Raw genomic sequence first — 27395 nt, 5'->3', positions numbered from 1 at the left:
ATCTCCTTTGCTTCATCACCCTCTTTAAATTGTCTCATTAGTTTCTGAGTCGGAGTTGCTCATTGAAGCCTTATTTTGTGCATGGGTACAAAAACAATCAACAAGGTTAATGAAACACTGGATCTTGGTTCAAAAGGAGTTAAATATTAAAGTGAAGGAATGTTGTGTCTGATGGACAAACACTTGATCATACCCTACCTGTTCTGTTTTAGACACAGCACCTTGGGAAACAATCTTTAGGCAAAATAGTAAAGGTTGTATTAATTTAGATTTGTATTTCATTAAATTTATAAGGCTTAAGTCTAAATAAGAACCTTTTAATGGGGTAGGCATAGACAAGTTTGCTGTAGATGGGGAAAGTATAGAATGAGGAGATAATGGCGACAGAGTATTGCCCATTGTCTGCGAGTCTGCTGGAGGCCTATAGGACTGTCCTGCGGTGGAGGATTGTCTATGTGGGTGGGTTGATGGGGGAGGGAAGGAAAAGGGCTTGTTCTGTGTTGTTCTGCCGAGAATTGTGGGCATGCTATGTTGATGCCAGAATGCGTGGTGACACTTTGGTGTGTTGGTTGTGTAATGCCCTGGGTTAAGATTTCTACTGCTGTGCTGGAGGTATTTCATTTTAGCTGCTTTCTGGAAAAGCAGTGTATCCCGCTGGCGGAATGTTTTGGTTTCAGCTAAAGATAAGAGGCCCTGCTGTTCAACTTAGGAATATTGTGTCAGCCCATCAGGATGGTGGGATCTGGAGAAAGTTCCAGAGAGAGCAGGCAGAGGGAGTTTGTGACAGACAGTGGTCCACTTTGGGGTCCCTTGGCCGGGAGCTGCAGAGCAGGACAGAAGAGAAGATGCCGCAGAATGCCTTTGGAAGGAGAGTCCCCATTGCAAGAAGTGCTTTGTGCAGATGGATGGTTCCAAGGAGAAAGGGCAAAACTCCTGAGAGAGAGAGAGAGAGAGAGCCAGTTGCTCGAGATGGCCTTCAAGGGGTATTCAAGAATGTAGCGGTTGATTTCATGCAGACCGTGGGTCCAGCACGGGAGTAAGATATACACCCCCAGATACTCCAGTATGAGCTGCAATGGTTATGTGGTTATGTGTACTTCGGACTGGTTTAACAGTAATGGACCCCTTTCTTTTCTTTTTCCTAATAACTGTTTGATAAAACGGAAATTAGTAAATATACCTTCTTTATAATTTTATGCAGTGTACAATCTGTTATTTCTTGCCATCCGATAATTGTGTATGGGCAGTATTTAGAAAGCATTAAATCAAATCGAGGGTTCTTTAATCAGTACATCACAGCGTGCCTGTTTGGTTGAACCCCAAATCATATGGACCCGAGACATATATTGTTTAAGAAAGGTGGCTTTCTCATCGCAGAGTCACGTGGCTGTTAGCAGAGCCGGCTAACGAGCCGAGTTTGCATATGAGCCCAGTGAGGGGCTTACAGATGTTAATGCGGCAACACATTTCACTGTATGTTTCAGTATATGTGATAAATAAATTTGAATCTGAAATCAAGCAGTACTTTTTCCACACAGAGGGCATCGTTGTACAGAAGTGATCTTGTTACTAGTCTATACGAGCTCTGAGCTCTGAGCTCTGAACCAATAAACCAGATACATGAGATCAATTCCCTGTACTGTCATTGGGTGCATCTAATAGAAACAGCACCTCAACTGTTTTAAGTCAGGGAGGGCTTTCCTTGAAGGCCTGAGGAATAGCTGAGAATTCCATGCATTCTTATGACATTACACCAAGCATGGACAAGGAGACAGTCTGTTGAATATCCCCACTGCCCTTTCTCAGCTGATGGACCAATACTCCTCCATGTTGGATTAAAGCACTGAAGGGTGGAAGGACACAGGCTGCACACTGGTTGGGGCCTAAATCTTCAACACCAGGAACAGTTCAGTAGTAATTGTGCCCATCTGGGCTTGCGGCAGGTGAGAGGAGAAATGGACAACCTTGACCATGTCCTCACCAATATTTCAGAGGTGCATCTCTCCTTGACAGTAATGACCACTGCAATGTCAGTGTCATGACTGCATATTCAGGATGTCCTCAGTTTTTTGTACAGCACCATCATGTGAAGAGGGATTGACTGTAAATGATTCTGCTAGCTCAGGACCAGGTCTTCTTGAGGCACTGTGAGCTACAAGACGCAAAATTTGTATTCCAGCTCAATTAAGAACCACATAGCCCAGCATAACACCACCCCACCATTACCTGGAGAACAACAGTAGCTCAGTAAGAAGAATATCTGTCTGCTGCAGTACTTCAATGTGAAGTTATAACCTGGTAAGCCTTCAACATACACTCAGAGGCCACTTTGTTAGATACCTCCTGTATCTAATAAAGTGGCCACTGAGTGTGTATGTTCATGCTGTTCTGCTTCTGTAGTGCTTCTACTTCAAGGTTCAACATGTGTGCTTGGAGATGCTCTTCTGCCCACCACTATTGTAACATGTGGTTATTTGAGTTACTGTCACCTTCCTGATAGCTTGAACTAGTCTGGCCATATTCCTCTAATCTCTCTCATTAATAAGGCATTTTCGCCTACAGAACGCACTGGATGTTTTTTTTTGTTTTTAGCACCATTTTCTATGAACTCCGGAGACTGTTTTATGAAAAAATCCCAGGAGATTAGTAATTTGTGAGGTACCCAAACCACCCCATCTGGCACCAACCATCATTCCATGGTCAAAGTCACTTGGATCACTTTTCTTCCTCATTCTTAAGTTTGGTCTGAACAACAACTGAACCGCTGGACCCGGTCTGCATGTTTTGATCCACCAATAATGCAATCCTGGCTGATCATCTATTTGAATACCTGCTGTACCTCCTCGTTGAATGTACACTTAGTGGCCACTTTATTAGGTACCGCCTGTATCCAATAAAGTGGCTACTGTGCGTATGCTCATGGTCTTCTGCTGCTGTAGCCCATCCACCTCAAAGTTCGATGTTTTATGCATTCAGAGATGCCCTTCTGCACACCACTGTGACATTATTTGAGTTACTGTCCCCTTCCTGTCAGCTTGAACCAGTCTGGCCATTCTCCTCTGACCTCTCATTAACAAGGCATTTTTGCCTACAGAACTACTGCTCACTGGATGTTTTTTTTTGCATGATTCTCTGTACACGTTGCGGTCTGCTGCTGCTGTAGCCCATCCACTTCATGTTCCCATATGGTGTGCATTCAGAGATGCCCTTCTGTCACTGTTGGGATGCATTAATGAGCAGGAGTGCGTGTGTACCTAATAAAGTGGCCACTGAGTGTAGGTCCATGTGCATGCTAAATAGTAGAAGAAGGATTTTGGAACCTAATCGGTCAGACGCTCTGCAAGGCTGTCATATCCATAGTTGAATGGTGGTGAACTAATGAGAGTAGGCTCCATGAATGTCCCACCATGATGGCTGGCAGCACAGTAGGTGAATGCCTAAGACACCAATCAAGCAACTGCAAACATCTTCAGACCATCATCTGCATCCCCTAAGGAGATTGCTGCCATCAATGAAGTCGACCTTCACTAAATCCAATTCACTGCCGTGACAGCAACAACTGATTCAAAGTTTCATTTGATCTCGTTATAAATCTTTTAAAACTAAAGTGCTTAAGTCAATTCCCAGCAAGTTTTAACCCTGTGTGACTTTAATGATTTTACCGGTTGGGATGGATCTAGATTTGAAAAACAAGATTGTATGAAACAACTAAAACATTTAAATTGTCTGCAGGGCTGAAATAGGCATTGCAGCCCTTGAAACCATGACCTGAGTGTAAATGCATTTACCTCCAATCTCACTATCCATGATACATTTACCCCCTAACAAATGTCTTTAGGTCCCAATCTTAAAAATTCTAATTACCTAGGCATCATCAGTGAATCAGAGATAAGGCTCCAGGACCTACCTTTCACCAGATGAGGAGATCCTTGCGCAGTTCAAGATTTTTTTGCCTATTACCTAACATCCCATGTTGAGTTCCTTTCTTAAGCTGTTGAATCTTGAGGTGTTAAGTTATTTCTGCAATCTTATTATATAGAAGAGTTCAGGAATTTGCCCCATTGATAATGTAACACATTACCAAGTCAGAATGCTGTGGGACTAAGTGGAAATCTTGGAAGTGGGTCTGTCTCTATGAGCCTTTGATCTTATGGAGAAATTGCACATTCGGGAGATGCTATCAAAGACGCCTTGACAGTTTACTGCTCTGCATCTTGAAGATGCTACACGCTCCAGCTGTGGTAGGCTGCAGGCCAAGGGAGTGAATATTTTGTGTATAAATGGGCTTCCACTCAATTAGGTCGCTTCATCCCAAATGAGATGCTTGTGTGGGAGTATCATCCAAGCTGGTGCAAGGTATTTGGTTACACTTTCTACTGATAAGGCTATGGGGGTATCAGAAGATGAGCTGCTGACCACAGAATACCCAGTCTCTGACCTGTTCCAGTTAAGTTTCTTATCAACAGTGACACTTCGGATATCAATTATATTGGTAAGGGGTTAGGGCTTGCAGGGAGAATGTGTGAGCAAGGCATTGAGAAAACCAAAATCAGCCTTAATTCAATAGCAGAGCAGATTCAATGGGCCAAGCAGATTAACTCTGTTCCTATATCTTACGGCTTTATATTCCAGTTAAATGGTGAGGAAGAGAATGAATTGCCTGACATTTATGTGGCATGAATGGTACCTTCCACTTACCTGATTAGCTGATTAGATACTTGTATTAATGAGCAAGTGTACAGATGTACCTAATAAAGTGGTAACTGAGTGTATATCATCTGTGAATATCCCTTCTTCTGTAAAAGGTAGAACTAAGGATGTTAATGAAGCAGCCAAAGATGGATGGAGCTGGGACATCTTACTGAGTAAGTTTTGTGCAGTGTTCTGGGACTGAGATGATTGGCTATCAATCTCAGCTATTGAACTTTATTCTAGCTGCAGCTTCAGCTATGGAGAGTTTTCCCAAGGTTTATCTCTGACTTTAATTTTTCCATTGTTTCTGATGCCACATTCTGTCAAATGCTGGTGTAAAGTCAAGGGCAGTCGCTCTTAACCCCAGCTCCAGAATTCACCTTGTCAACGTTAAGACCAGACTGCATTAGGATCTGGATCTGAGTGGTCCTAACAGAACTGAGCAGGTTATTGGTGGGTATTTGGCACAATAAAATTGTTAGTACTCCCTTCCATCACTTTGCTGATGAAGAGAGAATTGACTGATCAGGTAGAAATTGGCTAGATTGGATTTGCTATGTTTATGAATGTCAGAGGCATTCCAAATTATTCAAAGTTATTGACATATTTAACAGTTGACTGTGCATGGGGCATGCACCTTGTGATTTCTTGTCACCTAACAAAAAGATAAAAGAAAGTGTTGGAACAAGGTGACACTTGTCTGGCTTTCCTCATGACAGAATTTTGCTAAGCCTTTCCATGTCGAACTGGCATAGTTTTGGGCAGCATGAACACCAGCAAAGAAAAACTAAGATGTGTACTGTGCAGGTAAGTGGATGCCATGGACAACTTGCGTGACACAGCATGATGTGGCTCAATATTTTAGTTGACTCTTCCTAATGAAGTATACAGGTGGGAAAAGACGTATACTGTCTGACATACACTGTTACACCCGCACCATCTATTTGAATTGCCTTGTACTGTATGCAAAAATAAGAGTTGAACCCATCTTTACACATCTATCAAACATTACTATGAATATCAAATTCACTTGCTGGTTATGCAAAAAGGATAGGCTTAGAAACGATTTCAAAAGGAATTTGAAGCAAAATGAAATGTGCTTCTTTTGAACTCATTTACAGGTGCCTGAAATGTGGTTCTCAAGCTTGCATTTGCACCAACTTCATACAGTGGAATATTATTTTAAAGTGTGCGGAGATATTGAAAGTGCAGTGAAGAAGCCAATTGAAGACTCATCAAGGGCATTGTCATGTATCTCAAATCTATTCTGAGATTGTCAACACGTCTTGAGTTATAATAAAAATGAATTGAGATATTCATGAGGTGATTTAGAAATAATTCTGGCTGTTTTGTTTTGAGGAATATATTGGTCAGAGCTGTTCTAGCTGGTGTGTTTTCTGTGGAATCAAAATATGCATTTAACCTGGCTCCAACCCGGCACCCATGGTTGTGTCTTGTTGGTTCATGTCAGACAATCAGGCTCAATTTTAGCCTCTGGTCCTCACCCTAGCAAAAAAAAAAGAGTTCTTCCTTGGATGCGCTCACTTCCTTGAAAGCTAGAAGAAGCATTATTTTCCCATCTGCCTCCAGCTGCTTGTCCTGTCCACACTCGGATATTATTTTGATACCATTCCATAGAGGAATTACTAGATATTCTACTTCTGATGAGGAACTATTGGCCTGAAATGTTAATTCTCTTTCTATTTCTCCAGATGCTGACTGATCTGCTGAGTATCCCAGAGTTTTACGCTTTTTATACCAAGTGTCTTGTAGCTGTCTATCAGCATCCCAAACTTGCAGATTTTCTGAAGTATTGCAATAAAATCAAACCCTGTGAATATTTTGGAATATAGCAGGTATTAGTCAATGGGCATTATTGTACTGTGCCAACCATCTCCCACCTAATCCTACTTCCTGCTTAGGGTGGGGTGAGATGGAGGGTGGCAGACATTGATGGATCTCTGTCAACCCCATCTGTATTTTCTTTTATGTCTGCAATTTTCTTTTTGTAAATATCTCCTGACTTTGAATAGAGGGACGTATTCTAGTTTGCTCTAAGTCAAGCACATTCTACCCAATCAGCCACACCCCATTATAATTGGAATCTTTACTAAAATTTATCAAAAAGAATTCTTTGGCTAAGTTTTTAAATATGCATTATTCAATCAGCCATAAAAGGTGCCAACTGGTTTGCTTATTATTAAATAAGATGCTCATCATAGAGCAATTCCAAAACTCACCTTTGTGCAATAGGACCTTAAGAAGACAGGAAGGTAATAAAGGGAATGGATTGCTCATTTGACATGCAAAGTACAATAGAATGAGTGATTGCATGAGTTTGCATCCCAGTCCAATCATTTCATCTTAACACTGGTTTCCCAGGGAGTTTGTGTGAAAGGTTTGACCATAGAGATAGATTAATTTGGGCTTAACACTAATTTAACCCATCCTCACATCCACTCACTAGTTAGCTGGAGCTTCTAGTGTTTATAGATTTAAGGCAGACTAAGAAACAGATCAGTCTGGATGCCTTTTGCATCATGTACTGTATGTTACCCTTGAACTTTTATTTTTACTGAGGTGCACGTCTGCTACTTTTGTCCCAATTATGGAAAGGCAGAGTTTATGCATCACCTTTATGCTTGCTGACTCAGAATATTTCCTAGTTATGTAATGCTTCATGGAAATATACCAAAAAAAGAGCAGGATTCAGCCTTTTGAGCCCAATTTACCACTTAATGCAGCTATGATTGACCATCTATCTCTGAATCATATTCCTGCTCTCCCCACATTCTATATATCATGCTTTCTGCATTATTAAATTTATCCATCTACTGAAAAAATATTCAGCTATTAGCCTTTCCTAGCACTCTGGTAGTATATTACACTAGTTCACCACCCTCTGAGTGAAGAAATTCCTCTTCTCAGGTTGTTCTTTAATCTGAGACTATGACCCCTGCTCTTAAACACCCCATTCAGGGGAAACCTCCATGCAACAAGTTGAACCCTACCAAAATTTTCTAAGTTTCAGTTAAATTCCCTCTCATTTTTCTAAGCTGTACTGAAGACAAATCAAGCCAACTTGATCTCTCTCCATACAAAGGTCTTTCTATCTCAGAAATCAATCTGAAAAACTGTCCTGCACCCTCTCAATGCCAAGTATATCCTTTCTTAAACAAGGAGACTAAAACTGCACTCATTATTCAAATATGCTCTAAGCAATGCCAAATATAATTGTAGCAAGACATCCTTGCTGTCCAACTTAGATCCTCTTCATATGAAGGCCAACTTCCCTTTTAGCCTTTTTAAATTCTTGCAACACCTGCCCATCCCCCACATGAGCCATCTGTTGTTGGCCCCCAACCAACACATATTCCACTCTCCCCTCCTACCCCTCCTCACAGTCCCCCACCCTGCTCTCATGACTATACCCCTTCCCTACACGAAACCACCACGGTGGGCTTCACAGCTGAACAGGTGAGAAGACAGCTGAAACGTCTCAACCCAAGCAAGACTGCAGGACCGGATGGTGTCAGTACCAGGGTGCTCAAAGCCTGTGCCCCTCAGCTATGTGGAGTACTTCGCCATGTATTCAACCTGAGCCTGAGTCTCCAGAGGGTTCCTGTGCTGTAGAAGACACCCTGCCTCGTCCCTGTGCCAAAGACGCCGTGCCCCAGCGACCTCAATGACTACAGACCGGTGGCATTGACTTCCCACCAAGAAGACCCTGGAGAGATTTGTTCTGGAGCTGCTTTGGCCTATGGTCAGGCCACACTTAGATCCCCTCCAGTTTGCCTACCAGCCCCGACTAGGAGTTGAGGATGCCATCGTCTACCTGCTGAACCGTGTCTACGCCCACCTGGACAAGCCAGCGAGCACTGTGAGGGTCATGTTTTTTGACTTCTCAGTGCGTTCAACACCATCCGCCCTGCTCTGCTTTGGGAGAACCTGACAGCGATGCAGGTGGATGCTTTCCTGGTGTCATGGATTCTTGATTACCTGACTGGCAGACCACAGTACGTGTGCTTGCAACACTGTGTGTCCGACAGAGTGATCAGCAGCACTGGGGCTCCACAGGGGACCGTCTTGTCTCCCTTTCTCTTCACCATTTACACCTCGGACTTCAACTACTGCACAAAGTCTTGTCATCTTCAGAAGTTTTTTGATGCCTCTGCCATAGTTGGATGCATCAGCAAGGGAGATGAGGTTGAGTACAGGGCTACGGTAGGAAACTTTGTCACATGATGTGAGCAGAATTATCTGCAGCTTAATGTGAAAAAGTCTAAGGAGCTGGTGGTAGACCTGAGGAGAGCTAAGGTACCGGTGACCCCTGTTTCCATACAGGGGGTCAGTTTGGACATGGTGAAGGATTACAAATACCTGGGGATACGAATTGACAATAAACTGGACTGGTCAAAGAACACTGAGGCTGACTACAAGAAGGGTCAGAGCCGTCTCTATTTCCTGAGGAGACTGAGGTCCTTTAACATCTGCCGGACGATGCTGAGGATGTTCTACGAGTCTGTGGTGGCCAGTGCGATCATGTTTGCTGTTGTGTGCTGGGGCAGCAGGCTGAGGGTAGCAGACACCAACAGAATCAGCAAACTCATTCGTAAAGCCAGTGATGTTGTGCGGATGGAACTGGACTCTCTGATGGTGGTGTCTGAAAAGAGGATGCTGTCCAAGTTGCATGCCATCTTGGACAATGTCTCCCATCCACTACATAATGTACTGGGTGGACACAGGAGTACATTCAGCCAGAGACTCATTCCACCGAGATGCAACACAGAGCGTCATAGGAAGTCATTCCTGCCTGTGGCCATCAAACTTTACAACTCCTCCCTTGGAGGGTCAGACACCCTGAACCAATAGGCTGGTCCTGGACTTATTTCCTGGCAAAATTTACATTTTTACATATTACTATTTAACTATTTATGGTTTTATTACTATTTATTATTTATGGTGCAACTGTAACGAAAACCGATTTCCCCCGGGATTAATAAAGTATGACTATGACTATGACCTGCAGTATATATGTACTTATTGTGGCTGGTGTATCAGAACATGCAAATCTCATTGTACAGTACCACGTTCTAATCTGCCACCTTTCAGAAATTCCTACCAAAGTGGTTCACTTCATAGTTATCCATATTCACTGCATCCATCAAATCAATCCAAGCTATCTTATGTCTTCTTCATTAATCATTGAGTATTCCAGTATTCTATGTTTTAGCATTGATATGTGTTATGATTATCAGAAGCCCAAGGATTGATCCCCTTGGTATCTTGCTGTTTATTGCATGACCATTCCTAGACCAATTTATTCCTATTCTCTATTTTATGCCTCTTAGCAATTTTCAATCCATTGTCAATATATGGCTCCTCAACATCATGTACTTTAATTTTGTACTTGAACCTTTTAATTGGTACTTTATCATCAACTTCCTTAAATTCCTGGTATATCTTATCTATAGGTTCTCCCTTATCTATTTCCGCCCTTCAATCCTCAAAAATCTCCTGTAGGCTAATGAAGTCTTCTCAGGCCTTCCAGCCGGCATCATCCCTGAAGTAGATGTCATCGAAATGTAAGTTATAATCGATACCTGTACTTAACTGGAAGCCCGAGAAGACTTTATTAGTCATATACGCCAGGAAAGCACCAGATCCTTTTTCTCCTGTAGGCTATTAGTGCAATTTCTGCTTCAGGTGTCCATGATATCTAATAAATCCCATTTTTATTTTCTAACTCCCCTGTATGATCACTGTTTATATTCACCCCCAACATTTTCCCTTAAACTTGCCAGTCTACGTCTCTTGCTTTTTATCTCTCCATCTCTTTCTCACAGCGTGGTAATGTACTGGTTAGTACAACACTTTACAGTACAGGTGACATGGGTTCAATTGCCACCGCTGCCTGTCAGGAGTTTGTGTGATCTCCCCGTGACCATGTAGGTTTCCTCCGGGTGCTCTGGTTTCCTCCTCACATCCCAAAGACCTACTGATTGGTCATTGTAAATTCTCGTGCAATTAGGCTAGGATTAAAAACCGGGAATTGCTGGGCAGCGTGGCTCGAAGGGCATACTCCGCAGTGCAAATAAATAAATACATACGTACATAAATAGACAAACAGAGTGATAAATAAATCTATAAATACATAATAATAAAACCTGTTAAATTATGGGGTTATATTTGCCACCCTCCTAATTTGCAGGAATTAATTCAATAATCTGTAGGCTTGTGGAAAATATGCATCAATGGATTCTTTGTTTCTATGGCTAACTCTTTTAGTGCTCTAAGATATGAATTATTATTCCCTTGGGAATTCATCAGCTTTCAGTTTCATTAATTTCTCCAGCATCATTTCTTTACAAATATTAATTTGTTTTAGTGTCTCAACTTTATTACATTCTTCATTGCCTGCCTGCTCAGCAAGGTGTCTGGGTGCTCTTCCATGAACACCAGACCAAAAATATTTGCTTAATTGCGCTCATCAGTTAACCCCAATCAGTTAAGTTAGACAACCTCTCCTCCTCAACTCTCACCCTGAGCACCAGCGTGACTCAAGGCTGTGTGCTGAGCCCTCTTCTGTACTCCCTTTTGACCTATGACTGCGGTCCTGTACATGGTTCTAACTCCATAATCAAGTTCGCAGACGTCATCATAGTGGTTGGCCTGATCAGAGGGGATGATGAGACGGCCTACAAGGATGAGGTCCAGCACCTGGCCACGTGGTGTGCCGACAACAACCTGGCCCTTAACACCCAGAAGACCAAGGAGATCATTGTGGACTTCAGGCATGCTAGGAGCCACACTCATGTCCCCATCTACATCAACAGAGCATGCATCTCACCCCAGCCATGGACTTCTTACTCTCCTCCCAAACGGTAGGCGCTACAGGAGCCTCTGCTCCTGCACCAGCAGGCACAAGAAGAGCTTCTTCCCTGAGGCTGTGACCCTGCTGAACCTCACATCACAGCGCTAAGCAGTATTGCACCCATATTGGACTGTCTCAGTACTTTTATATTTGTATGCTGTAGCACTTACTTTTTATTCGCAGTTATTTTGTAAATAACACTATTCTTTGCATTTCTGGTCACATGCTAACTGCATTTCATTGACTTTGTATCTGTACTCAGCACAATGACAATAAAGTTGAATCTAATCTAATCATAAATATGCCACCTTATTGCATTCCTCACTCTTTTGCTGTTCTCTTCTTCTTAAAACTTTTTATGAACATATCTCTTTGAGCAAGAATTTATTCACTAGCCTTGATACCTCCTTATACCCCATGTCATATTACTATAGGAAAAAACATGTGAAAAACCTCACAAAATCCTGGACGAACTCAGCAGGTCAGGCAGCATCTACAGAAAAGAGTAAACAGTTGACATTTCAGGCCGAGACCCCTCTTCAGGATTTCCAGCATCTGCAGATTTTCTGGTGTTTGTGAAAAAACATGGGATGCTTTGCTAAGTTAAATCAGGTAAGTAAAATCTTGCTGTCATTGCTTCTGAGATCTTCTATTCTTTTATGCCTCCAACAGTTACTTTTCTTTTAACTCTTTTGATTTGATCCAGGTTCCAGAATTTTTTTTAGCGATTTTCAATTTTGCACAGAAAATGTGCTCAATCAGCAGTCAGTTGCTGAAAGAGAGTAAATCACTTATCCTCCTCTTACTTGCAGTAAAATTTGGTAAAGAAGGATAGAGAGATAATGTATATGGTATTCATTAAACTAATCAAAATTGGAATTTTCTGATTGATGTGTTGCTTTAGGATAAATCGATTATAAGCTTCTGCAGGGACCTTTCAATTCCTTCAGCCATAGGATTGAGATGTAGAATTCAGATTGTTTGACAAACTGAGGAATTTTTATCTGACACATTGGATCAATACTTAAAGTCATTTAATTTTTCTTCTAAACTTTGGTGAGTTGTGAAATGGCTATACTTTCTCTATGTTGGATATCAGCTGCTGACTGGAAGCACTCAAGAACCCTGGGGCAATACAGCTGATTTGATATCTCTCTGTGCCTGCTTTGTTAACTGTGAACTTTGGTTCTTTACTTTCTGCCGCACTTGTCAATATTTGGAAGGAGTCCTCACTCTTTGGATTTATAAATGTCTTTATCCATTCTTAAAACACAGCACTGTAGTATAAAGCTCAAAGTACATCCAAATTACATTTTTATCGAAGTATGTATAATTATACAACCTTGAGATTCATCTCCTAACAGATAGCCACGAAACAAAGAAACCCAAAAAAAACGAAATATTTAAAAAAACCGTCAATCACCCAACGTACAGAGAGAAAAACACATCATGCCCATAAAAAAATTACCCATAAGAAATAAAAGAACCAACATAAAAAAGAAGACTGTCGGACACCCAATGTGCAGAGAAAAAAGACGCAGGCAAATAGCATTCTGAACTGAAGTCTGCAAGAGGGTCCCATAGTTCAGCGTAGAGCTCAGTAAACCTTGTAGAGCAGCGATCTGAAAATACTGGAGATGCAGGAGATCTTTAAGAAGTCATAAAATGATGAAAATACTCAGCAGCATCTGTAGAGAGAGAAACAAGAGTTAATGTTTCAGAACAATGATCTCTCATTACAAAGAGTTCTAGTTTGGATGAAAAGTCATTAACTCTGTCTGTCTGTCTCTCTCTCTCTCTCTCTCTCTGCAGGTGGTGCCTGACCCACTGACTATTTCCATCATTTTCTGTTTTAATTTTTGCATCAATCATATATTTACATAAAAGATTGTTCTCCATATTAGAATTCTGAAATAAGACAAGGTGCTGAAAAAAAACACTGTTTCAGGCAACTTAACTTGTGCTGGGTCTGAATCCTGGAACCCCTCCCAATCCTGAGGGAGTGCTTTCACCATCCAGACTGCAGAGATTCAAAATGGCGGTTCACCATGACTGGCTCAGGACGGTTAGGAATGGGCAGTGAATTCTGGTCTCCCTGTTGCACTTACTTCCTATAGATGATTAATTAAAGAGCAAGGAAAGTCTTTGTAGAGGGGGAAACAGAATTACCTTCAAGGCCGACAGGGGTGGCACAGTAGCATAGCGGTTAGCTCAATACTTTACAGTACAGATAACCCGGGGTTCAATTCCCACCGCTGCCTGTAAGGAGTTCGTATGTTCTCCTTGTGACTGCATGCGTTTCCTTTGGGCCCTCTGGTTTACTCCCACAGTCCTAAGACATACCAGTTGGCAGGTCAATTGGTTACTGTAAGTTGTCCTATGATTAGTTAAAAAGTTAAAGTCTGTCTCGAGCCTCGCTTATGCCGGTTTCCATGGCGTGATTAGCAATTACATCAACCTGGCACAAGGTGGAGGTCGGCATCATCACAGGGTGCACTATCTCAGTGACACTGTTCTCCCTGGCCATGAACATGCTCACTAAGTCTGCTGAACTAGAGTGCAGAGGGCCCAGAATGAATTCCGCTCAACGGCAACCACCTATCAGGGCATTCATGGGTGACCTCACAGTCACCACAGAATCAGTCCCAGGCTGCCGGAGGATTCTGCAAGGGCTCGAAAAGCTGGTGGAGTGGGCCCGGATGTGTTTCAAACCTGCCAAATCAAGATCGATGGTGTTGAGGAAAGGGAAGGTGGAGAACAAGTTCCGGTTCAGCATCGCAGGCACAGCCATCCCAACCATCACAGAAAAGCTAGTAAAGAGCTTAGGCAAAGTTTTTGACAGCTCTTTAAGGGACACAACATCCATTCAGGCAACCTGCACCGAGTTGGATGGCTGGCTGAAATCTGTGGACAAGTCTGGCCTACCTGGGAAGTTTAAAGCCTGGATGTATCAGCATGGCATTCTTCCCAGAATCCTGTGGCCCCTCCTCGTCTATGCAGTCCTGATCTCGACAGTCGAAACCTTAGAGAGGAGAGTTAGCAACCACCTCAGGAGATGGCTGGGGCTGCCAAAGAGCCTGAGCAGCATCGCACTCTATGGACACCACAACAAACTGCAACTGCCCTTCAAATCCTTGGAGGAAGAATTCAAGGTAACAAGAGCCAGAGAAGTGCTACAGTATAGGGACTCAAATGACTCGAAGGTGGCTAGAGCAGGGATCCAAGTAAGTACTGGCAGGAAGTGGAGGGCAGAGGAAGCTGTTCAGGAGGCAGAGGCGAGGCTGCGTCACAGGAGGCTGGTGGGAGTTGTCACACAAGGCCAAGCTGGGCAAGGATCCTTTCCAACTCCCCATATGGACACCAAAGGGAAGGAAAGGCGTCGTCTAGTTCAGGAGGAGGTGAGAGCAGTAGTGGAGGAGATGAGAGCCTGCAAGGCGGTGGGAATGAAGCAACAGGGAGCTTGGACAAGATGGGAGAATGCGGTTGAGAGGAAAGTGACCTGGGCTGATCTTTGGAAAGCCGAACCACACCGCATCCAATTTCTCATCCAGGCAGTGTACGATGTGCTTCCAAGCCCATCAAAGCTGCACACATGGGGCAAGGCAGAGTCATCTGTGTGCCCACTGTGCTCCAAGCGAGGAACTCTGGAGCACATCCTCAGAGGCTGCGCAAGGGCACTTGGTGAGGGACGGTACAGGTGGAGGCATGATCAGGTCCTGAAGACCATCGCTGAAGCCGTCAGTGCAGGAGTTGAGTGGTCGAAGCGGTCCCGACCCTCCAAGCAGATCATTGCCTTTGTCAGAGCTGGGGAGCAGCCAATACCTGCCAAAAGAACATCTGCAGGCATTCTGACCTCTGCAAGGGACTGTTGGTGGGCCTCCAAGGGCAGCTGAAGTTCCCCAACCATATCGCAGACACCACCCTGCGACCAGACATTGTCCTAGTGTCTGAGTCTACTAAGCAAGTGGTGCTGCTGGAGCTGACAGTCCCATGGGAAGATAGCTTGGAGGAGGCCTTTGAAAGGAAGCTCTCCAAGTACGCAGGACTGGTTAGCAACTGTCAGCAGGCTGGATGGAGAGCGAGATGTCTCCCAGTGGAGGTTGGTTGTAGGGGATTCATAGCCCATTCTTTAGTTAGAGCCTTCAGCATTTTGGGCATCGAGGGAGAGAGGAAGAGGAGAGCCATCCGCAGTACCACCGATGCGGCAGAGAGGGCCTCAAGATGGCTGTGGCTCAAAAGAGGGGAGCCCTGGAGTCATAAGTAGCTAGCCATCTGGACACAAGCTGGGGTCTGATCAGCCCCAACTGGGTCACCTGGAGGAGGTTGTATGATGTTGAAAGACCCGAAACACCCGATGATTCCAGGAACATCACTGAAGATGTGTCCAGAAGCATCAATAGATGTATGTACACAGGCTCAGATTAAATTGAGGGATTGCTAGGCGGCACAGCTCAAGGGCCATAATGGCCTATTCTGCGTTGTAGTTCAATAAATAAATAAATAATAAATATAAACTATTAACTCTAATTCTCTCTCTCATTTTCTGTAATGTTAATGGCTTGTTTATCCTGAATTATTCTATGTGGTTTGAAGGGGAAAGGAACAGGACGACATAACTCTGGTTAAAGAGTTTATTCTGGAAAAGACATGAAGAGAAAACAGCTTCCTTCTGGTGGCCTATGCTCTGTATTTCTGCCCTGGATGCTGACTTCAGTTCAGCACAATCCCCATATGTATAACTTCAGCATTCTTCTGAAATGTCTTATCATTTGCTGCTTCATCTAAATTGATGGAAGTTGTGTTACTGTGGCTCAGAGCTATTTCCTGTTTAACCTGATGACCAGAACATAACACATTGTGATGAGAAGTTGTTGCTGAAAGTGTTTACCAATTGACTTCAGTTATGTCTCTGCTATCTGTATGTTTTTCAGACTGCGTGTTTCAGGGTAACATGCATGTATTTAACAAATAACACCTGATGTGTTCTGTTACACAACACATGATGTTTTTCTCCTTTGCTCTGGCATAGTTGCTCAAATGAAATATACTCTTTTCAGCATCCCATGCTTAGCTCAATATATCTCGTGGGATGTTTGCAAACTCAAAGAAAGAACATTGTTCCATTTTATAAAATTTGGGTTGTTGGAGGTCTGATATGAAAACAAATAATATTGGAAAAGAGCAGATCAGACAGAAGAATGATACAGTATCTAATTTACCCTTCTTATATCTGATCTCCCAACCAGTGAGCACTCTAGTCATATCAAGTTTGCACCACAGAAATCCTGTGCTCATGTACACGGTGCCGTAATGAAAAACACTGAATTATAAGGTATATTTCTTAAAGAATGTTTGAGTTCTAAGTCTAAATTTCAATTGTATGTTAACAATTTTTTACAACTGTTATCATTTATAACTCTCCAAGTGATACTTTGGTCTCCGAAATTCAGTTGTATTCGTCTTCATCTTAACTATCTTCCTTTCTGTTAAAATTGCAAAGCTTTATAGAATTGCTATGGATTACAAAAGTATTCAAGCATCCTCAGTAGATCCATGTGGCTGGTTAAGAATATTGATCTAAAAATGTACTGTATATATCCATGTTTGCAAATCTTATTTCCCATCCTTGGTACCTTTCTTCAGCAGCGACAGGACCTAGTTTTAATAGTCCATGCTTTCTGTACTCAATAATATGTGATGCAGTTTACACTCTGTCTGAGTTATTGTTATATATTAATTACCTCTGCTGCACTTCCTTAAATGCAATGACTCATTAGTGGCTATTGTATTAGTTAGGTTTTTGTTAAATTACTTAAGCTGAATCTTTGTTGTTGTCTCTTACTTAGAACAACAACGCCACCCCCCCCCCACCCATGCCATGCAAAGAAGCATCCAGTAAAGTAATGCATTCCTTTGAATGAGCTGTAAAATAATATCTGGGGGGAATTTCATCCATTTAATATTCCACCTCTACCACTCAGATGAATTACAACCGTGTATAGATGTCATCTGGAGAGGATAATTCATTAGGAATTTGAAGAGATTTGGCATGTCAACAAATACATTCAAAGACTTCTATAGTTGTACCGTGGAGAGCATTTTGACAGGCTGCGTCACCGTCTGGTATTGGGGGGGTGGGTGCCTATTGCACAGAACTGAAAAAAGCTGCAGAGGGTTGTAAATCTAGTCTTGGATACTAGCCTACAAAGTACCCAGGATATCTTCAGGGACCGGTGTCTCGGAAAGGCAGCGTCCATTATTAAGGACCTCCAGCACCCAGGTGTACCGTTTTCTCACTGTTACCATCAGGTAGGAGGTACAGAAGCCTGAAGGCACACACTCAGCGATTCAGGAACAGCTTCTTCCCCTGTGCCGTCCGATTCCTAAATGGACATTGAACCCTTGGACACTACCTCACTTTTTTTAATATACAGTTTTTCTGATTTTTGCACATTTTTAATCTATTCAATATATGTATACTGTAATTGATTTACTCATTTATTTTTTATTATTATTATTTTATTTATTTATGTTTCTCTTCTATATTATGTATTGCATTAAACTGCTGCTGTTAACAACTTTCACGTCACATGCCGGTGATAATAAACCTGATTCTGATTCTGAGGTTGATTCAGGATTTATATTTAGCTGGATTTACAAAGTTGAGATGAACACAAAAAAAATTCATATTTCATATTGTTTGTGATTCTGGTCCATCATTAACTGAGCCTTCCTTAAGCAGCTAAATTATGTGCTGTGAATGGAAGTTTTAGGTTTTGTCACTCAATGCTTTTGCACGTTCTACAAAGTTTTTAGTTTATTTATAAATCGTTGTTTTATTACATAAATGTCAAAATATTTTGGCAGTGCTGGTTAATAGTGTCGTGGTTAGCAGTTCCTCTGTGGAAGACATTTTCTGAGCTAAGATGCAGTGAAGGTTAACTGCACAGTGGTCATGTAATGGAATTACCCTAACGTGACCCAGCCAGCACAGCTTAATCATTAGGTGTATTGAGAAAAAATTGTGAGGTTTGATTGTGCTCTGGAACATTACGCCTGATTTACACTTTCTAACTTTATCTAGAGGAGACCAGACTTTTGCAGAAAGCTACCTGACTGTGTTGCCAAAAGGGATGGAATGTGTGGTCTTTAGCATCGATGGCTCCTTTGCTGCAAGTGTCTCCATCATGGGCAGTGACCCAAAGGTTCGGGCTGGAGCAGTGGATGTGGTCAGGTACTGTGTGCACATGTTCTCAATTCCTTTGTATGTGGAACTTGCCAAATCAAAGCGATTACATAAAATATTGTATCACCTAAAACTTTCTTCCTACCAGCTATAATTCCTGCCAAGATGATCTTTCATTGCCTTTTGTTTGTGCACATATTTGACAATTCTCATTCATCTTTCATTATTGTGAGCCATTTTGGGCCCCTTACCTAAGAAAGGATGTGCTGACATTGGAGAGGGTTCAATGGAGGCTCATGAAAATGATTCCGGGATGGAAAGGCTTGTCAGATGTGGACTGTTTGTTGCTTCTGGACCTCTACTCACTGAAGTTCAGAAGAATGAGGGGTGACCTCATTGAAACCTATCAAATGTTGAAAGACCTTTGATAGAGTGGATGTAGAGAGGCTGTTTCCTATCGTGGGAGAGTCTAAGATTAGAGGACACAGCTCAGAACAGAAGGATCTCCTTTTAGAACAGAGATGAGGAGGACTTTCTTTACCTGAGGGTGGTGAATCTGGAATTTGTTGCCACAGGCGCTGTGGAGGCCAAGTCACTGGGTACCTTTAAGGCAGAGGTTGATAAATTCTTGATTGGTCAGGGCATGAAGGGATACGGGGAGAAGGCAGGGGACTGGGGTTGAGGATAAATGGATCGGCCATGATGAAATGGTGGAGCAGAGTTGATGGGCCAAATGGCCTAATTCTACTCCTATATCTTATGGTCTTATTAGGCAATTATCATATTTGAGGAACAGTCTCTGTCACTTGGCAATTCAGTAGAGAAGTCGCTGGAGGGTCACTGCAATTGCTAACATAACCTTACGTCTATTTAGAAAGTACATATTCTACAATGCGTTACATAATTTATTAATCTAGTGAATATGCTGACGATTATTTTGGTGGTGGATTATACACTTAGAATTAATGGTTTACCGTATGTTCTAATGCAGAAATAAGAAATGAAATAAGTCTAAGTGCCAAAAACTATTATCCATATCTTTGATTCACAAATTCTGTTCTTCATATTGAAAGTGCAGGTGCTGTTTAATTAGGATTAAATTAATGATTGTAAATCCAGAAGTTCCCTCGTCAGCAGTACTATGAGAGTGGCTTCACTACGGAGTGGCCTGTTTGTGTTGGATAAGGAAGAACAATCAATAGTGGCTTTGCAGTAACAAACATGACAGAGTGAACACTGATCCAGAATGTGTTATTGTTTATTGCCTTTTCCTTTTTGTTTATCTCTCTTTAGTTGTCATGTACGGATTTCAGATGTTTAGATGTTGTTCCCTGGATTGTATAATTAACAGTTGGTTCGTTATCAGAAATCTAAATTTGAAAAAAAGTTCTTCAAAGACAGAACCTCCTATGATTTGAAAGAATATACAAATTCAGATCAGAGATGCCTTGCTAAGACTTTTCATGAGATTTCACATAAAACATAGAACATTACAGCACAGAACTGGCCCTTTGGCCCACGATGTTGTGCCAACCTTTAAACCTACTCCATGATCAATCTACCCTTCCCTCCCTCAAGGGCCTCCATTTTTCTTTCATCTGTGTGCCTATCTAAGTCTCTTTAATTGTCCCAAATGTATCGGCCTCTACCACCACCCTTCACAGTGTGTTCCACACACTTACCACTCTGTGTTGAAAAAAATCCCTCTGACATCCTCCCTAGACTCTCCTCCAATCAGCTTAAAATTATGCCCTCTCATATTAGCCATTGCAACCTGGAAAGAAGGTGTTGGCTGTCCGGTCTTTCTTTGCCTCATATCATCTTATACACTTCTATAAAAATCACCTCTCATCTTCCTTTGCTCCAAAGAGAAAGACCTTGCTTGCTCAACCTTTCCTCATAATACACTCCCTTTAGTCCTGGTAAATCCCTTTTGTACCCTCTCTAAAGCTTCCAGAACCTTCCTAAAACGAGACAACCAGATCTGAACACAGTACTACAAGTGTGGTCTAACCAGAATTTTATAGAGCTGCAACATAAACTTGTAGCTCTTGCACTCAATCCCCCGACTGATTTTAAACCCTAAATAATCCTAAAGTTATCGACGGGAATACCTTCACTGGGGTGTTAAAGCTTTAAGATTGTTCACGTTAATGGACACACCATGAGGGATGTTTAACCTGATGCCTGAAGTCAAACTGAGGTTGAAGACATGGTTGCTAAAGGAGAATCTGTTGATGTTTATTGTCATCGGAGTGTACTTCTATTATACACAATACAGAGTTCTCCTACACATTTATCCATATGGCATTGCTTAAGACTAGGAATGAGAACCAAATTAATTTCATTCACTGACAATTGCTAATGGTTCTGCTGTTGTTTTTTCAGTGCTGATCTGGTGCATTTACTGACTCTTTCTTCTTGTTCAAGACACTGGCAGGACCTGGGCTATCTCATCATTTACATCACTGGACGGCCAGACATGCAGAAGCAGCGGGTGGTGTCCTGGCTGGGCCAACATAATTTCCCCCAGGGTATGATTACCTTTTCTGAAGGTCTGGTCCACGATCCCTTGCGACAAAAAACCATCTTCTTACGCAACCTGGTGCAAGAGGTAAGCTTCGATGAGGTGCTGAGTACTTAAGGAAGTTAGATGTCAAACTCCAAAAGATGCTCGAATTGTAGTTCAGCTCAGATATGCTTACGTTTGTAGGTCATGTACAGGTTTTCTTCAATCAAAACTATTTGAACTACTTAAGATAGTTTGGGCAAGGAAGAGTGTTCCAATTCAAAGCTGAGGTCTTGCGGGGAGTAGGTTTGTCCTCAGATTAATTTGACCCAATTTGTGACTATACATTTTATTAGAAATGCCTCAAGAAAGAAGAAGGAAGAAAGTCATAGTAATGGAGGAGGGTCTGGTTTTCCAAGATTGGAGTCAGGTTTACATAAAGAAATTCCTGATAATACTCAGGTAGTGTCCAAAATAGTGAAGAGTTTAATCATTAATTACTGTGTCAGATACTATGCAGTGTTTGCTTTAGTGAAGTGCTATTATTGTGAGTTGCCTGTTATTGAATGTAAAAAGAGTGTTGTTTTTAATCAGGAATGAAACCCTATCATCTGAAACTGCACAGAATCAAAATAGACACTCCAGTGTTACGTAGGAACTTTAGCATATAACCATATAACAATTACAGCATGGAAACAGGCCATCTTGGCCCTTCTAGTCCGTGCTGAATCTGTTGTAGGGAATGAAGTATTTCTCTTAGTGCAGAAAGGTAAAAAGCACTATAGTTCTTGTATATGTCCTGTTAAACAAAGTTATTGATGGTGCTGTCTGTTTCTCTGCAGTTTAGCCACAATTATGAAAAGCACATGGGGAATCAAAAACCTTACTTTTTTTTAAAATCTTGTGCTGAACATCTATGATTACTATGATTGCACACTGCACATTTAGGCGGAGACATAATGTAAAGATTTTTACTCCTCATGAATGTGAAGGTTGTAAGAAATAAAGTCAATTCAATTCAATTCAATTCAATTCTCTCTTGAGAAATACGTAGTGCAAAGAAACACTCTGATGTCTCTTGCCATATGAAGACTTCAGGCACAAATAATTAAATTTTACTAATATTCCTGAAAATACATTTACTTTATTATAATGAGTACACTCAAGATGGCTATGCACACAGGGCACAGGCATCAATGTGATCACAAGCCAATATACATGCGAACTTAATACATATGTGTGATGCTTTTATATCCTTTCTGAAACCTGGCCTGCTATGCAGCTTCTGCCTGCCCAAGTATGCCCAGGCATGCCTGGACAAGACAGAAAACTTTTCAGCTTACGTTGTGGGCAACCTTTTTAATGATTTGAATTGCAATAACAAATATAGGTGATTTAAAAAAAAAGATGCATGATAGGGAAATTTCATGATGATTTTTGTAATCAGCAGCCCAAAGTCCATAAGATACACCCAAAAGTATTCAGGAAGCAAAATCTTTGTTGTCCAGTGTTACCAGAAGGAGGGTAAGTCTGAATGGAGGACTTCCGGTAGCGCTCATGGAGTGAAGTCGCGTTCTTGACTCGCTCCATTACCTCTGAGTTTTTTTTTCTCTATGGTCAGCTATACTTTAATTAACCATTAAGGCATCAATTTTTACAATACTTTGAATTAAACTGAATTCTCTGACAATTGGATGATACTTAGATCTGCTATGTCTAAGAACGGGAAAAACGGCAAGGATGGTAAACCTCCGGTTAAACCGAAAGCTACGGATCTCCCCCCGACTGAATCACCGGTGACTTTGAAAGCGATATCGGAGTTAATTCAGAGGGAAATTTCAACCTCTGTTAGGGAGATGATTCGTACGGAAATTGCAGGCTTTGTTAAAGACCTGATTCATACGGAAATCTCAACTAATTTCCAGAAAATTGCCGATTTAATTGATAAGATGCAAACATGTATTGCGGAACATCAGTCGGCTATATCTGATCTTCAAAAATTCGCGCAACAAAGTGAGCTTAAGATGGGGAAAATCGAAGAAACAATTAATGTAATGAAGAAGAAACTTGACTTTTTGACTTTTAAAAACTCTGACTTGGAATCTAGAATGCGACGGCAGAATTTACGAATGATTGGCGTGAGGGAAGCTGTTGAAGCTAATAACCCCATGAAATATTTCTCTCAACTTTTAAAAGATGCATTCCCTACTGTATTTCCTGACCAACTACCGCTACTGGATCGTGTTCACAGAATCCCATCATACTCGTCTAGGTCAGATAGACCTAGGCATGTTATCTTACGTTTTCATTACTTTCAAGACAAGGAGAGACTGTTTCGATTCGCTCGATCTAAAGGTTTCATTGATTTTTCGGATCTTAAGTTCCGATTCGTGGAAGATTTCAGTAAACCAATCTGGGACCAACGGGTCCGTTACAGATCCATGATGTCGGAATTCTATAAGATGGATTTAAGACCAGCGCTGCTGTACCCTGCACGTCTAAGGATTCGCATGTTAGATGGAGCCCTTCGTTTTTTTGATTCTCCATCGGATGCCCAGAGTTATCTGGATCAACTTTCATCTTCAACATCTTAATTGCCTTTTTTTTAATTATCTCCGTTGATCGGAGGCTGTGAATTGGTTGGTTTTAACTTTTCTGTGCCCCATTTGGGCAGAAAAGTTTACTTTTGATTTCTTAATATGGCTGCTAAACTTTCTTTTTAACTGCGTCATTTCTTTCTTTTCCCAGGGGATTCTGGGTGGTTACTTCCCTTTTGTCATCTTACGTATTTCCTGTGCGGCCTTAAATTTTGTAGTTTTTTTTTTAATTTTATTTTGTTTTGCTTTTTATAATCACTTTATGTTAATAATCCTATTTTTTTTGTTGCTGTGTCTATTCATGAGTTTGAGGTTTATTGTGGTTTTTTTTAATATATATTTTCCGGCTTTTGTTCTGTTCTGTGTGTATTCTAATTGAGCTAACTTTTTTTTACTTATTTTTTTACTGTTTTACAATTAGCTGATCCTTTTCATATTTATACCTTTTTTTTTAGGGAGCGTATACCGGAAGTCATGGGGGTAGTTTTAGCGCTTGCTTCTTTCTGGCGGGTCTGCTTTAGATTTTGCCTTGGGGTCTTGGGGTGGGGGGTGGTGGGAGGGGCTTCACGTTTTAGTTTGTTTTTCTTTGGGCTATATACATTATTGAAGTACTGGTTGCGTCCTTTTCCCCGGTATCTTTTGTATGTTCTGTTTCCTCTCTGGGTTTGTGGGTCGCGCCTATTGTCAATCCTCCTTGTTGTGGGTTGACTTTAGGATTTATGGAGTCTATTATTAATTTTGTCTCCTGGAATACTAATGGTCTTAATCATCCTATTAAAAGAAAAAAAGTTTTTAAAGTGTTCCGGAGACTTAAAGCACAAATTTTATTTTTACAAGAGACCCATGTACGGAGGGGGGACAGACTACGTTTTTTCAAATTCTGGAAGGGACAACAATTTCATTCGAACTCCAATGCTAAGATTCGAGGCGTCTCTATTTTTATAGATTCCTCAGTTACTTTTATACAACAGGATATTATCTCTGATCCGAATGGTAGATTTTTATTGGTTAGTGGTTTACTATTTAATAAAAAAGTAGTTTTGGTTAATGTTTATGCTCCTAATATGGATTGTCCGGAATTTTATAAATCATTGTTTGATCAGTTTCCGAATTTGAACGAGTTTTCATTGATTTGGGGTGGAGATCTTAATACCTGTTTATCTCCAGCTTTGGACCGTTCGGCTCCTTTACGGACTTTACCTAATAAATCTGCAAATTTGATTAATTTTTTCCTTTCTGATTCTGGGTCGACGGACATTTGGCGTTTTCTGCATCCTCAGGAAAAAGATTTTTCCTTCTTTTCACATGTTCATCATTCCTATTCAAGAATTGATTATTTTTTCATTGATTCTCGTCTCATTCCTTCAGTGATTAAATGTGATTATGATTCTATAACCATTTCGGATCATGCTCCACTTAAGCTTTCTATTAAAATTATGGCCAATATACCAAACAATAGACAATGGCATTTTAATTCGCTGTTGCTTCAGGACTCGGACTTTGTTAATTTTATGAATGAACAGATTGAGCTTTTTTTTACAATTAACCATACAGAAGATATTTCGGTTAACACTCTTTGGGACACTTTTAAAGCCTATATTCGGGGTCAGATTATTTCGTATTCCGTTGCTTTGAGGAAGAAACAGAAGCAGGAGGAGATGGCAATTGTGGACAAGATTAAAGAAATTGATAAGAAATATGTTATGGCTCCTTCTGAGGAGCTATACAAACAAAGAACTGAACTTCAAATGGAACACAGTTTACTATTCTCGTCCTCGATTGTAAACCAATTAAAGAAAACAAGAAGTGATTTTTATGTTCACAGTGATAAAATTGGCAAGCTGCTGGCTAATCAATTGAAATCTAATTATGTTAAATCTCAAATCAATCAGATTTATAACCAAAATGATCGATTGATATTGGATCATGTGGGGATTAATCAAACCTTTTGTGATTTTTATTCTTCTTTATATCAATCAGAGTCTCCTCGAGATTCTAAATATATGAATGATTTTTTAGATAAGTTAGACTTCCCTCAGATTTCACAGGATATGTCTTCTTTATTAGATACTTCCATTACAATGGATGAGATTAAGAATGTTATTTTTTCTATGAATCTGGGGAAAGTTCCTGGCCCTGATGGGTTTACCGTTGAATTTTATAAATGTTTTGCTTCTTTATTGATTCCTTGGCTCTATAAGGTTTTTGAGGCTTCTTTGAAACTTGGTAAACTTCCGGAATCTTTTAATAGAGCATCAATTTCTTTAATACTAAAGAAGGATAAAGACCCCGCTCAATGTGCATCTTATAGACCAATATCTTTATTAAATGTTGATTCTAAAGTTTTTTCTAAGTTATTAGCAAATAGACTAGAAAAAGTACTTCCTTCTATTATTTCGGAAGACCAAACGGGTTTTATTAAAGGTCGTTACTCTTTTTATAATATTCGTACATTGTTAAATATCGTTTATACTCCCTCACAAAATGTTCCTGAGTGTGTTATTTCTTTAGATGCCGAGAAAGCTTTTGATAGAGTAGAATGGCCTTATTTATTTAAGGTGCTTGAAATGTTTAATTTTAGCTTGAAATTTATATCCTGGATTAAACTGTTATATCACTCCCCTGTAGCCTCGGTTCGTACTAACTCTTTAAACTCACCTTTTTTTCCTCTCTTTCGTGGTACTCGACAAGGCTGTCCTCTTAGTCCCCTATTATTTGATATTGCATTAGAACCTCTTGCAATTGCTATTCGAGAATCTTCAAATATTACTGGGATAACTCGGGGATTAAAGTCCCATAAATTATCACTCTATGCTGATGATTTACTTTTATATATTTCTAATCCTGAGAGATCTATTCCTGCTGTTTTAGAGTTATTAGCACAATTTGGTCTTTTCTCAGGTTATAAATTAAATCTTAGTAAGAGTGAACTTTTTCCGATTAATAAACATCTTCCCTTATATTATAAATTTCCATTTAAATTGATTAATAATTACTTTTCATATCTTGGGATTAAAATTACTTGTAAACATAAAGATTTATTTAAGACTAACTTTTTACTATTAATAGACCATATTACTCAACTTTCATCTAAATGGTTTCCCTTATATTTAACTTTGATTGGTCGTATTAATGCAGTTAAGATGTTTTTTTTGCCAAAATTTTTATATGTGTTTCAGGCATTACCAATTTTCGTTCCTAAATCTTTTTTTGATAAAGTTGACTCTAAAATTTCTTCATTTATTTGGCAGAATAAGAATCCGAGACTGGGTAAAATACATTTACAGAAAGCTAAGAGAGATGGAGGTTTAGCATTACCTAACTTTAGATTTTATTATTGGGCTATTAATATTCGACATATGAAATTTTGGTTACTTGACTGGGACATACTATCTATTCCTAAATGGGTAGCATTGGAATTACAATCTGTTCAGGGTTATACACTTGGTTCTATTTTAGGTTCCTCTCTTCCTTTTGATTCGAAACGCCTTAAGCAGGTCTCTAACCCGATCGTTAAATATGCTTTGCGTATTTGGT

General features: G+C 40.7%; 1 protein-coding gene across 9 annotated transcripts in view; it reads left to right on the top strand.

Annotated features, from left to right (window-relative positions):
- LOC134336931 (membrane-associated phosphatidylinositol transfer protein 3-like) overlaps positions 1-27395 on the top strand; it is a 661054-nt gene that overhangs the window by 610161 nt on the left and 23498 nt on the right. For all 9 annotated transcript variants that reach the window (XM_063031601.1, XM_063031602.1, XM_063031598.1 and 6 more), the window contains 2 exons: positions 18651-18800; positions 21183-21366. In XM_063031601.1, the coding sequence (XP_062887671.1) occupies positions 18651-18800; positions 21183-21366 (334 nt within the window). The remainder of the gene's footprint in view (positions 1-18650; positions 18801-21182; positions 21367-27395) is intronic.

This window comes from Mobula hypostoma, chromosome 23 (assembly GCF_963921235.1).
Source record: "Mobula hypostoma chromosome 23, sMobHyp1.1, whole genome shotgun sequence".
Lineage (NCBI taxonomy): Eukaryota > Metazoa > Chordata > Chondrichthyes > Myliobatiformes > Myliobatidae > Mobula > Mobula hypostoma.
This window is presented reverse-complemented; position numbering and strand designations above follow the sequence as displayed.